The sequence below is a fragment of the Tyto alba genome, unplaced genomic scaffold, assembly GCF_018691265.1.
Source record: "Tyto alba isolate M040663 unplaced genomic scaffold, T.alba_DEE_v4.0 Super-Scaffold_1000006, whole genome shotgun sequence".
Taxonomy (NCBI): Eukaryota; Metazoa; Chordata; class Aves; order Strigiformes; family Tytonidae; genus Tyto; species Tyto alba.
The window spans coordinates 29,179,268-29,192,641 of NW_024881272.1; the positions used below are offsets into that span (position 1 = coordinate 29,179,268).

At 42.3% G+C, this 13,374-nt stretch overlaps 2 protein-coding genes across 4 annotated transcripts in view; one reads left to right on the top strand and one right to left on the bottom strand.

Moving 5' to 3' along the window:
• SLC1A7 (solute carrier family 1 member 7) overlaps positions 1-5,077 on the bottom strand; it is a 56,296-nt gene extending 51,219 nt beyond the window's left edge. For all 3 annotated transcript variants that reach the window (XM_033008744.1, XM_033008743.2, XM_009974234.3), the window contains exons 1-2: positions 4,790-5,077; positions 3,648-3,727 (exon numbers count right to left, since the gene is read on the bottom strand). In XM_033008744.1, coding sequence (XP_032864635.1) covers positions 3,648-3,727; positions 4,790-4,930 — 221 coding nt within the window. In that variant the 5' untranslated portion in view covers positions 4,931-5,077. The remainder of the gene's footprint in view (positions 1-3,647; positions 3,728-4,789) is intronic.
• Positions 5,078-6,298: 1,221 nt separating this feature from the next.
• On the top strand, positions 6,299-13,098 carry CPT2 (carnitine palmitoyltransferase 2). The gene is made up of 5 exons (XM_042805904.1): positions 6,299-6,839; positions 7,734-7,814; positions 7,921-8,027; positions 9,866-11,170; positions 12,101-13,098. Exons 1-5 carry the CDS (start codon positions 6,706-6,708, stop codon positions 12,430-12,432), a joined length of 1,959 nt encoding a protein of 652 aa, XP_042661838.1. The 5' UTR covers positions 6,299-6,705; the 3' UTR covers positions 12,433-13,098.
• The last annotated feature ends 276 nt before the right edge of the window (positions 13,099-13,374 follow it).

The window sequence follows — 13,374 nt, forward strand, 5'->3', positions numbered from 1 at the left end:
AGAAAGGGAAAGTTGAATTTCCTTCCTGGGGTAAATGCCATAGTGTAAGCTCTCTGCTTTCTGGAAGGAATCTATGCCAAAAAGAAGCATAAATAAAGAGTCCCTCCCCACCTTCCCTGTCCCCCCTTTAAGCCCTGGGAGGCCGCTCGAAGGGCTCCCCGGAGCCTTCTCTTCTCCAGGCTGAACCCCCCCAACTCTCTCAGCCCGGCCTCCCAGGGGAGCTGCTCCAGCCCCCCGAGCATCTTCGTGGCCTCCTCTGGCCCCACTCCAGCAGGTCCATGTCCTTCTGATGTTGGGGGCCCCCGGGCTGGACCCAGCACTGCAGGGGGGTCTCACAAGAGCAGAGGTGCAGAATCCCCTCCCTCAACCTGCTGGCCACACTGCTGATGCAGCCCAGGACACGGTTGGCTTTCCGGGCTGCGAGCGCACGTTGCTGGCTCACAGGCAGTTTTCCATCCACTGATGCCCCCAAGTCCTCCACTGGGCTGCTCTCAACCCACTCTTCACCCAGCCTGTATTTGTTTGTCTATTATCTTTAGCAAATGTAAGAAGATATTAATGGGAAAGTTGAGTCTTCATCTCCCGGTTTTTGGCTTTGTGCAGAGTACAAAGACACTGACATCAGATTTGATTATTGCAAGCATTTAAGAAGTTGAGAAGCAAAAGTGATGCACAGGTATCTCTGCCAATCAACTTATCCTGAAAGCACTACCTGCAGGTGAAGGATACGTGTGTGTGTGTGTAAGTTTATAATTAATCGTAGTGAAAGACAGAAGAGATTTCATTGTTTTCTGGGTAGGTAGCACAATTGGAAAACACCTCAGATGAACAGCCCCCGAGATGCACAGCTCCGCCTGCGCTGGAGTGACCGAGCACCCGTCAGAACTGGTGGCTCCTCAGTCTCCCAGGCAGAGCCACCTCCTGGCTACAGGGTGTAATACAGACTGAGCCTCCATACACGCCGGGAAACGCATTAGGTTGAAGGAAAGATGGTTTAGCAAACTTAAGCACCTTGGGCTAGCTCATCAGCAGATGTCTGTCTGAAGACCTGGACCCATGTTTTTTTAAACATATCAGAGGACTCAGAGCAGGATGCCCAGAGATTCACCTCTGTCACTGCCACGTAGGTGCGTGCCTGTTTGAAAACCTGGTATGTGTTGAAACCTTTTGCATATAAGGCAGAAAATACATTATTTGCATTGCAGTTGTCAGATGAGGATCAATGCCTCTGCCCAAAGAAAATTAGGGAACTTCTGATCTCCTGCAGTTGATCTTTCAGGCTTGTTGAGGACATCCCCTCGTCTAACTGCAGTAAGAGCTCAAGCAGAGTCTAGATATGTAACTATGAACTCATATTTGGCTCCTGTACTTTTAAAACTCTCTTAATATTCCCATTCACAGGTTTAAAAATAGTATCCTATGTTTATATATATAATAAGCACTGTACATCTGGTAACTACGGGGTCTAAAATTTGATCTCGAAATGCTCCACTACTGAGTATTCCTAGGGCAGACACAAACTACCAGACTATTTGTTATAATTTTTTTCTTCATGTTGATAATAGAATTGGCATTCTTTGCTGTGTGGGTACCCGTTCGCAACTCAGAGAAGAGCAAACTCTGCATGAGGCACAGTGGATACTAGTAGGTATAAGCAGGGCTAAACCTCAGGCAGAGGATGGGGCAATAAATACATACTTATTTTAGAGTTGTTCTATGATGCTATGAAGCTTGTTTATGTAACCAGATAACCAAAATAACATCAGTCCCCATCCTTAATGAAGGTCCATGTGACAACAAAAACAAAAGCTCATGCAGGACTCAAACTGGCAGGCTAGTGGTTGGTGGTTGCTTTTTCAAGATTTTTCTGTCTGTGAGAAAACAAAAAGTAAGGGAGTAATTGAAAAGATAATTGAAATGCCACTGCTCCTACAGGAAAAGCTAAGAAAATTCCAAATCCACAAAGAAATATAGTTTAAATGTTCATTCTGACTGGTAAAAATATAGCACTGGTTTACTGATTTTGTGAAATATATGTGTGGGAAATCCTGTGCTTGTTGTAAAAAACAAAAAAAAGACTGTACAAGAATGTAGTTGCATCTGGAGTACTTTTTGCTTGCAAAACCCTCAAACTTCAGTATGCAATACCAAGTGATGGTAGTTTGTTATAGAGGGAGATAGACTCATACTGTCTTGCAAGGAGAGTTAATCCATTTGAAGATGTGTAAAGTTTCTTCTCTTACTTCCTCAGAGGATGGAGTCCATCAATTCTAACAGTGTGGCTCAGAGATTCACTCCTGACACATCTGTAGGTAACCTAGAGCTATCACAGGCTGTGTCAGGGCAGATCTTCCCTACTGTGCTATTCCTCCTCCCGATATCTCTAAAAAACTCAAGAGGATCTAAAGAACTATACACATTTTAGGGAAGGGCATGTGACTGCTCGAACACTTTTCTGTCCTCCTTACTACATCACTTCCTCATTTGAGATTCTTGTTTTCCTTGAAAAACCCTCCTACCACCTCTCAAAAAAAATCTCTTAGCATGTTTTGTCTTGATGCTTTCATGCTTTCTACGTGCATGGGACAGAACCAGGTATGAGTCTATGGTCACACGGCCAGTTTCAGGCACAAAGCACCATGTCTCAGCTTCATTCTGTGAAAAACCATGAGAATGTAGATGTAAAGGTAGATGATTTAAAAATAAAATTAGTGCTGGGTTAATTTTCAGCAACTCTCAGCAATGTGAAATCTAGAAACTTTTTTTTTTCCTTAAAGTGGAAGATGAGTTTTTGGTGTATGTATTAGGTACCAGAAGCTGAGGCCTCAAGGGAAGGCACCAAATGTTGCAAGAATTTTTTTCTCAGATCTAGTAAGATAAAGTTAGCTTTGTTACTCTCCATCTCTCCTTATATCTCAGCATCGGGCACATTAGAGAGCTTTTGGCCACCCGACTGATGTTTGTTTGTGACTGTAGTCAGTGGAAAGACAGTCAAACCTAGAGGAGAGCGAAACCTATCCTAGGTTATGCCCACCCACAGCAAAAGCAGCTACCATGTACCATCCGTCAGTACCAGGATCTAGATCATTAATTCTGTTACCAATAAAGTGGCATCATTAAGGGTTCGGTCTTTAACGTACTAAATCCATTTACTTCCAGCTGAAGCCAGGCATATATTATTAGTTCAAGGAGATACAATTTTTTTTTCAATATTCATCATACTACAGCACATCTCTCAAAATACTACAGAAGACTATAAATTAACTGTGCTTTTTTATCTTATTTGTATAGTGTATTATTTCAATTGTTTAGATTTAAGGTAGGCTTTTTGGTAAGATGGGTTATTTATTCCATATATTTAACTTCTAGTTAGCTTAAAGGAAAAAGTCCTCCCATTACAAGGAAAAAAGAAAACATCAACTTAAAAAAAGCCATTGGTTTTTAAGCAAATAATACCTATATGAGGTATTGCAGAAAATGATCCTACTGATTCAAAAACATGTTCATAGCTCCACTGTAAATAAGACATTACAGTCAGTAATGTCTGGCACTTTGACATTAATTCAGTTACAACTAAAATAGTGGTGGTGACACATCTCGTTTAGGAAACTTCAGAAGTTATTGGAACAATCATTGCCCTTACTTACCTTGAGACCACCAGTGGAAGAATCAACATTTTCAGCATCCTCATCAGTAACTCACCAGGAAACTGGAAATAACTAATTTCCTAGAAATACATGGAGAGATGCTTATTGTTTTGAGATAAAGACTATATGCCTTCGTAAGTCCTGCTAGAGCTGTGGATCAGATAACACTGGTAAAATCTGCAGCTTTGGTATATACAGTGGCAATGATAGTAGGCTTTAAAAGGTCATTTTAAATTCAATTAGATTACATGTGGTACTGTAATTCAACAAACACACTACATTGTCCCTTCCTTTACAAAGGAAGGCAAAAATGAAATATCTTCTGGGGACTCCTGCTAATAGGTTGCTCTGAATAATCTATTCTGCATTTTGTGTGTTTTCGTAGATTGTATGAAGCTACTGCTTGGACACAAAAGATGTTCAGACAGCAGTTAGCAGTAGCAGAACACAGAATTGTTTTAGTTTAGTCACATTTACTAAGTGCCATATTTTTTAATTGAGATTTATATTTTGTGCTCAAACAACGCATTCAGCAATGCATGTTGCCCTGTCTACTCTGTCTGACTAATACAGCAGAAAGAAATGAGCACCTGCAAAGAGCTTATCTGAAGTATGCTGGGGAGAAATCCCCAAGTGACTTTAATAACATGGTCTGCTAATGATGGGAAATCTCAAATTTATTAACATAAAATACCATTAGTGTAATATAAGCATCCGTACCTCTGTACATCTGATGATGAAAAATATTTCCAGTGTTTTCTTCAGACATACACGTTCCAAAGTAATATAAAATCCAATTAATATATTGCACTACCAGTTTTTAACAGGTCTACATTAGATGCTACATTTTATCTAGTTTAAATGCCCACTATTGTTATCCATACTTGCAACATTATAATGTGTTTATGCTAGACTTACTATGTGTCTTAAAGACCAGAACACTTTGCAAACATATTGAGAATGTGTGAAAAGACTCAACAGTGTGAATTAACAAACAGATGAAATTAAATAAATTTAACAAACACATATACGTGCTTTTTTTTTCCTCACAAGTCCATCTTGAAGTTCCACAAGTTGCTATGTCTTTTGTTATGTAAGTATGGTATTTTCTCTGTAGTGACACACTGCCATACCACACTTACCTGTTGGGAGAGTCGTCTCGTCCTCAGGAAGAATCCGAGAAGACAGCCGATGGTGACGGACAACACCGAGAGAATGAGCAAACCATTTCTTTTACAAACATCCTTGGTCCGAGCGAGGATTGCGTCAAAAGCCACTGCCATGCTGTCCTCTGTGCTCTTTGGAGAAGAATCAGCATCCCATGGAGAGAGAATTCACTTGCTCCTCTTGCTCAGGTGGACAGATCTAGCTCTGTATAGATCAGATCAAAGCACTTCCAGTTCTCCTCAGCTGACCTGCAAGGTCATCCCTCTGCCAATAGCCACCAAGCAAGCAGCTGGCATTATTGTTCCAAATTAATACCAACAATCCTATTATCAACTACATCATTAAGAGCCTGGAAGAAGATTAGGGGGCTCTGGAAAATTAGAACAGAATGCAGTAGTATTTCTAAAACAAGACTGGTTCAAAACAAAGGGACACTCCTGGGAGAAAGGCAGGGTTTGAGAGCATTCCTCGATCTCCCCAGTTTGGGGTTTGGACATCCAAACCTATAAAGGGAACAGTGCGAGTCGTGCATTCAAATGGGTAAAAGTAACCTTACTGCTGTTTTTCTAAATGGCAGAGCAGGTAACATTTTGAACTGGACTATCACAACAGGGCAAGCTAGGCGAAACTGAACTTCATTAATTAAAGCAGGCTTGAATGATTAGCATGAGAGACATGCATCGAACACAAAACAGCTGTATACTGAAACACGCATGGACACCTTCTGGCATCTGGCATTTATTATCTTTGAAGTGAAATGATTTCACTTTTCTTCCAACCACTATGTTGATTAGAACAGGGCCAATTTACTTTCAGAGGATTATCAAACTAAGCCATAGGGATTCCTTTCCTTTCCTTTGCTGTGTCCACATTCAATCCCAATGCTGATTTTTATGCTAGTGAGTATCTGACAAAAATGCACCACCGTAACTGTTTACCATGCTGTGCTTCCTTACCAAAACATTTCTGTAGTTTCTGGGTTATTCTAAGATTATTCAGTGTTTTTATGGAAAATAATCCATACAGTACAATAGAAGTATATGTTTACAATATTATATTTTATACCATTCTACAGTGTTTGTTGTTATGTGCTCATGTATGAGTAAAAAAGCTCATGACAGATTAAACTGTTCTCTTTGAAGGCAGGATCTTAATACTGTATGGTCAGTAAAACAGATGGACGTACACCAAGAGGAAAAAAAAAATGTGGAGTCTATATGCTGAACAAGAACACTGTCAAAGGGACACAAAGTTTTGTTAATGGATATGTAAAACAAGACTGAACTAATGTTGAACCGTTTCACTTCAGACATTTTCTAATATCCAGATAACTTTGCCACCCCGGTAGCGTGCACCGAATATACTTTCCAAAAGCAATAATAATAAAAAAATGCTTCATGAAATCACGTCGACCTCCGCGCCAGCCGCTGTTACTGGCGTTGCGACCGCCAGTTTTGCTGCCGGGGCTTTTCACCCCGGAGGGGCCGGCGCAGGTCAGAGGAGCCGGCGTCGGCCGAGGCCCGTCCGGGCAGCACTGGGCTCGGGGGAGCCTCTCCGCGCTCGGGGGAGCCTCTCCGCGCTCGGGGGAGCCTCACCGGGCGGCGGGGCCGGGCCGCCACTTGGCCGCCCCGCTGTTGGGCCGCCACTTGGCCGCCCCGCTCTTCCCCGGGCGGGTTTTGAGCAACAAGCCTCCCTCCCTCCGGGGGGCCGGTGGCGGAGCCGGGCCGCCGCCCCCGCCCCGCCGCGGGGCGGTGTGAGCTCACCCCCGGCAGGGCCGGGCGCTCCGCGGAGGCGGGAGTACCGCAGCCGCTCAGCGGCAGTACCGAGGGGCTGGCTGGGGTCGCGGCAGCCGCTCCCTCCGGCCCCGGGACGGCAGCGAAGGGGAGCGGCCATGATGGCGGTGCGGCAGCTGCTGCTGCGGCGGGCGGCGGCGCGCTGGCGGCGGGGCTACAGCAGCGCGGGCGCTGCCGAGTACCTTCACCGCAGCATCGTGCCCACCATGCACTACCAGAAGAGCTTGCCGAGGTACGGCGGGGCCGCCGCTCCGCTCCCTGCCGCGCCCACCGGGCCCCCCTTGCCCTCCGGGACCGTTCGTCCCGCGGCCTCCTGAGGCGGCGGCCGGGGCGAGGCCCGGAGGGAACGGCCGGCGGGAAGGCGGCGCAGCTGCCAGCCCCGTGGCGGCCGCCGAGGGCAGCCGGCGGGCCGGGCTCCGCGGGGACGCGGCAGAGCTCGGTGGCGGCGGCGGCGGCCGTGTGGGGCCGGCGGCCCTGGGTGTCGGCTGTGAGGGGAAGGGGGGGGGGAAATGCCCGGCCCCGCGTCTGTGTACAGCAGCGCTCGATTCTTGTGTGTTCTTAAGTCACTGTGGAGGGGAATGATTTTGATTTTTAAAGCGTAAATATGACTGTAAGTCTACTACTGAAACATCCGTTCAGGTTGCAGAGTAACCTCCGTGAATGTAGTAGGGTTATTTTATAGTAAGAAAGGCGTTTTCATGTTTAAGCAGAGAGGAACATGACAGAGATATTGATGAGGAAATTTTAAGAAGGAACAGGTGTTCAGCACACAGCAGTGAGGAGAAGGCCCGCTGGAAGGGTGGCAACTGAACTGAACCTTCTCTCTATGTAGCTGCTTCTCCTTGCAAAAGTTCATGTCACTGTGTTCCCTGTAAGGTATTGAGACTCTTTACTGCAACAGTTTTGTAACAAGACAGTCAGGTTGGTTTTCTACCTTGTTTTCCAAGACCTGTGTCCATCTGCTTGCCTTTCATCTTCAACAAGAAACTTTTGAGCTATTTGGGTAATACAGGGTATAAGGAAGGATAGGGAAGAGGGAAGGCAAAGAGAGACTACTGTGTAAGAAACTGAAGCTTCATTAGTACCATTGCTCATAAAGTGCATGTCTCTGTTCACCTTCCTTCAGACTGCCGATTCCCAAACTAGAAGATACAATTAAGAGATATCTGAATGCCCAGAAACCACTTTTAAATGATGACCAATTCAGGTATGGACAAACAAGATACGCGTATTGCAGTATCATGTGCTGCTTCAAAGTGAAGTGTTACACAAAAAATGTGACAGCATTTTGACTGTTTTATTGATTGCTTTAGGAAAACTGAAGAACTTGCTCATCAGTTTGAAAAGGGAATTGGAAGAGAGCTGCATGAGCAACTGGTTGCTCAGGACAGACAGAACAAGCATACTAGTTACATCACAGGTATGCTGGCCTATGGGTTATAGAATGAGTCTGTAGATCATCATTATGATACATAATGCTACAAATAAAAAAGTCTGAAGCTTAAGTTCTCTGCTCTGTAAACTTGGAATAACATGCTGCAAATACTGTCTCGTCAGTGATCTGGACTTAAACCCAAACCCCATAAAAGTACAAAACTGTATTGTTTTAAGAGCAAAAGAAAAGGAGCGACAGAAGGAAGATGAGAATAAAGAAAAACAAATTAAGAGGGAGAGCATGCATATAGTTTTTCGGTTACTCTTCCTTATTGTTTCCACTGACTTTCAAATACAAGTGTCTGCTTATTAAAGTATTGGATGGATAGCAATAGAGGTGGAAATCTTCAGGTACCTATGGATGCAGAAGCTTGCGTGTTGCCCAGTGAATGCACTTGTATCCTTAACATCTGTTGAGACTATCTGTAAGGGTGTTAGCTACCACAAATTCTGTAGAGAATACCATATTATTTCACAATAGCTGCTATTCAGTTTATCTTTTACTTTTCATTCATTTTGAACTTAACTGGTGGCTTTATGGTGTTTGTCAACACTAACCAGCATGCTGCTTTTTGTCTGTGAAAGGTGGGATGCTTGTATTCCTTTTTGTTATTCTTCTTTTAGGCCTGTTCCACTTGTAGTTGGTTTCTGAAAGTATGTATAGTTGCCTCCACCCTGGACTTTCAAGTCCAAGGCTAAAAGGCTACGTGATTATGACAGATGTGGTTTTAAAACTGTAGATGAATGCTAGTTACTCACCTGTGAGGACGTGGGATTAAAACTGTAACTTAAGTCCTTGTGTTACCTGTTCCCTTTTTTACAGCCCAGCTAGAAGGTTCTAGTTGGGACTGATCCAGGCTTGGAATAATAATTTTTAATACATTAGCTGCCTTGATATGAAGTTAGTGTGCACTTGCTTCCTTGGTCTGCCTCCAGTCAGTGTGTGATACCAGACCTTACTGAGTTGGAAGTAGTTGATGAAATAGAACCTACTTAAGAAGTCCCTTCTCTGCCTATGCCCTCTGGGTTTTCGTTTACTCATAGGCAGGTGTGAAGGTGTGACTGCTTTTTAGAGCTATGACTGATTCCCTTGGTTTTGGCAAGCACAAAACCTTTGAGTTACATTCGTGCTTCTTGATACGCTGACGACTGTCTAAAAGACCTGTGGTTATCAAATGTAATTCTGCTTTCCAAAGTCTGTTCTGGGCCTGGAAGAGTAACTGTGAGGTCCCCTCTAAACCTCGTCCTTTTGCCAGCTTGAGAGCGTGATAGTAATGCATTGGTGTTGAGAGTTACACCCCGTGCTGATCATTTTAGTGGATAGAAAGAAGAAGGCGGTGGAAATGCAAGACAGCAAATGCAGATGGAGGAATGATGCCAGGAATGAGGGAAACACTGGATCAGAAATAAAGGTGGTTCTAAAGAGAAGCATGCCCTCACTGACAGAGAGTTGCAGAAGTTAATAGCTGAAGAGTGCACCAAAATATAGTGCTGGGGAGCTGCCTTGAATGTCGCAGGCGTTATGGTTTGGCACTGAGCCATATAGAAAACAGGGAAATGGGCCCTTGTTGCTAATGACATTGATGCTCTCGACATGGATTACTCCAAATACAGTATTTTTATGGTTAGCCAACAGTACGTTTCCTCATAATTGGAGGTTGGGAGAATCCTTGGGGGAATTATTGCATGTTTGTCTTGTTTATATGCACTTGTAATAGGTGCTTATTCATGATCACTGTTGGAGACACTGACTACATGAACCTCTGGTCTGACTCAATAAGCTGCTTTTATGTTCTTACCTATTTCTCAACTCTCCATTTTCAGGTCCCTGGTTTGACATGTACCTAAAAGCACGTGAACCTGTTGTTCTGAATTTTAATGCATTTATGTCTTTTAATCCTGATCCAAAATCTGAATATAATGATCAGCTCATACGAGCTACGAACATGACTGTTTCTGCTATACGTTTTATGAAGACTTTCAGGGCTGGTTATCTTGAGCCAGAGGTTTTTCACCTCAATCCAGAAAAAAGTGACACTCAGATATTTAAAAAAATTATCAGATTTGTGCCTTCTTCACTTTCTTGGTTTGGTGCCTACATGGTCAATGCATACCCCTTAGATATGTCTCAGTACTTCAGGCTTTTCAATTCTACGCGGCTGCCTAAACTCAACAGAGACGAGCTTTATACAGATGAAAAGGCAAAACATTTACTAGTACTGAGACATGGGAATTTTTATATATTTGATGTTATTGATAGAGACGGAAATATGCTGAAACCTTCAGAAATACAAGCACACTTGAAATACATCCTTAGTGACAACAGTCCAGCTCCAGCCTTCCCTCTTGGCTACCTCTCCAGTGAAAACCGAGATACATGGGCATTGCTGAGAAAGAATTTACTGGATAATGGCAATGAAGAAGCTCTTCAAAAAGTAGACTCTGCTGTGTTTTGTTTAAGTTTAGATGATTTTCCCATTAAAGACTTCGTGCACTTGTCCCACACTATGTTGCATGGAGATGGTGCCAACCGCTGGTATGACAAATCCTTTAATCTTATCATAACTAAGGATGGCACTGCAGGAGTTAATTTTGAACATTCCTGGGGAGATGGTGTGGCTGTGCTCAGGTTCCAGAATGAGGTCTTTAAAGATAGCACCAAGGCACCAGCCATCAGCCCCCAGTCCCAGCCTGCTTCAATAGACTCCTCTAGAGCAGTGCAGAAACTTGACTTTAAGCTGAACGATGCCTTAAAAGCAGGAATTACCAAAGCCAAACAGAAATTTGATGCCAGTGTAGAAGCACTGTCTCTTAATCTGACTCAGTTCCATGAAGGGGGCAAGAACCTTCTAAAGCAGAAGAAGGTAAGCCCAGATGCTGTGGCTCAGCTTGCCTTCCAGATGGCTTTCTTCCGACAGTACAATCAGACTGTTGCTACATATGAGTCCTGTAGTACTGCAGCTTTCAGACATGGTCGTACAGAAACTATACGTCCAGCCTCTATCCATACAAAGAAATGTTCGGAAGCTTTTGTCAGAGAACTCTCCAAACATAGCACAGAAGAGCTTCAGAACTTGATAGTGGAGTGCTCAAAATACCATGGCCGTTTAACAAAAGAAGCTGCTATGGGTAAGTAGGAATATATCAAACACTCTTGCTTTTGCACTAAAAATGTCTGTTAAGGTTGCTGTAAATATTTCCTTCACAACTAAAGAATTTAATTTTGATGGAGGTCAAATGTTAATGGAAACTTGACAAAAACAGTAACAGAAGGCTGCAGTTTAAAATACATTCTCTAAGACTTGTTTCTTAATGGAGGAGAATGCCTCTGTGGTTCCCACTTCACTGTTAACGTGTTGAGAATTTTTTATACTTCAGTTTTTGTCTTTGTAGCAGCTGGGCTATTTGAAGTTTTGGTAAATACTTGGTGCGTGTCATGCTCCCCAGGGCAACCAAGAACTTAGGCTTCATGTCTGAGGAGTTACTATCTTACCCCTGCAGGGGATAAAGGCTTTAACAACTTCCAAATCAAACTGATTCTTTGGCTGTGCTACTCCCCTATTTTTCTAAATACTTTCTTTTAAATTGTCCTTCCCAGAGGCATAATGTGTTGTTTTCTTTCAGTAAAATTGACTGTTGAACATTACCCCAGAGTCCAAAATTTGCCTCCTTTTGTTGATGCAAGATATTCCTCTTTAGATTCATAAATTTTAGGAAAGCCTTTCTCCATTTTAAATAACTTGGGTTATGTTCAGATAAATAGTTAATCAAAGAATGCAATGTATTATTAAAATTGTCTGTTAACATTGCACTTTTGTTTACTATCACAATTCCTGGTTGAGGCTAGCAGCAAAACAGCAAACCTTCATTCCCTAGGGTGTGTGCATTAAAAGTGCAGAATGTCTGGCTTCTGAAAAATAATTCCTGCTAATCCAAAAATAAACGCTATTTATATAGACCTTCTCTTTTGTGCCTGAAAAACAAAATGATGTCAAAGTAAGTGAATTTACTTCACAAAAATTAGTCATCTCTCTAATACCTTTTATTTTATTTTAACAGGTCAGGGATTTGACCGACATCTTTTTGGCTTGCGCTATTTAGCCTCATCCAAAGGTACCACACTGCCTGATTTTTATCAAGACCAAGCCTATGCTCGGCTTAATCACAACATCATTTCTACCAGCACATTGCTTAGCCCAGCTGTGCAGTTAGGAGGGTTTGGCCCAGTGGTGTCTGATGGCTTTGGAGTAGGATATCAGGTACATGATGATTGGATAGGTTGTAATGTTTCGTCTTACCCGACTAGGAATGGTAAAGAATTCCTTCAGTGTATATGCAAGTCACTAGAAGATATCTTTAATGTTTTAAAGGGCAAGAAAATTGGTAGTTAGACATAAAAACGTTGAAACACTTTACAGTTGCAGTACAAAATGCAGACTATATCTAATTGGCATACTAATCAACGTTCAACGTGACTGAGAGTGCCCAGCTTAATTGGCTAATTTATCTTCATTGAACATGAGTACTGTTGGATTCACTATGAATTCTGTATCTATTTTAAATAAATCAAGTGCAGATCTTAAATGCATGTTTCAGGAAATGCAGACATTCACAATGTCAAAATTAACTAACAGATCCATCTGTTCCAACAGATCCACATGTTCTTAAAACACATTTTTTAAAATAAAAAGCATTGTTATTAAGTTTATGAACTTGGAACATCTGTTTCATGAGTGTTCAGACAGACTATAGTACTGTGATACCACTCTTAAATTGTTTGATTTTAAAAAAATATATGCAATCATTTTAAATACGAAAGAGTGGTTATGTTTGCATTCTTGCGGTAAGCTTGCTTATTAACTCATCACACTTACTTTTCTCTTTAAACTTGAATCAATATCAAAACTGATTGTGCCTCAACTGCTTGAAGCCTTTCCACTGTAACAACTTTCTGAGAAACAAAAAATGAAGTGGGAGGCTTTAAGTAACATGCAATCAACTACTGTGTTAAATTGACTGGAAAAGTCTGCATTGTAATAAAGTTATCTATTAATAAATACAATGTTTTTATTGCCATATCAAAATTGTACAGTAGGGGTAGTCCCTTTATCAATAGCTCATGTTTCTTGTAATGGTTGAGATTACTATTGAAAGCATTCTGCAATGTTGGCTCTCTCATACATGAGATCTGTCCAATAATCTGCTTTTGTTTTGCTACATAAACCTGTGCTCTTGTGCCTTAAAAAGAAAAATCATTGAACTTTATCTTTCAGGGTTCTCTCTTTCCAAGCTTCCTCTTACTGTGCAAAAGTAACCTCAGCAGAACGTTTTCC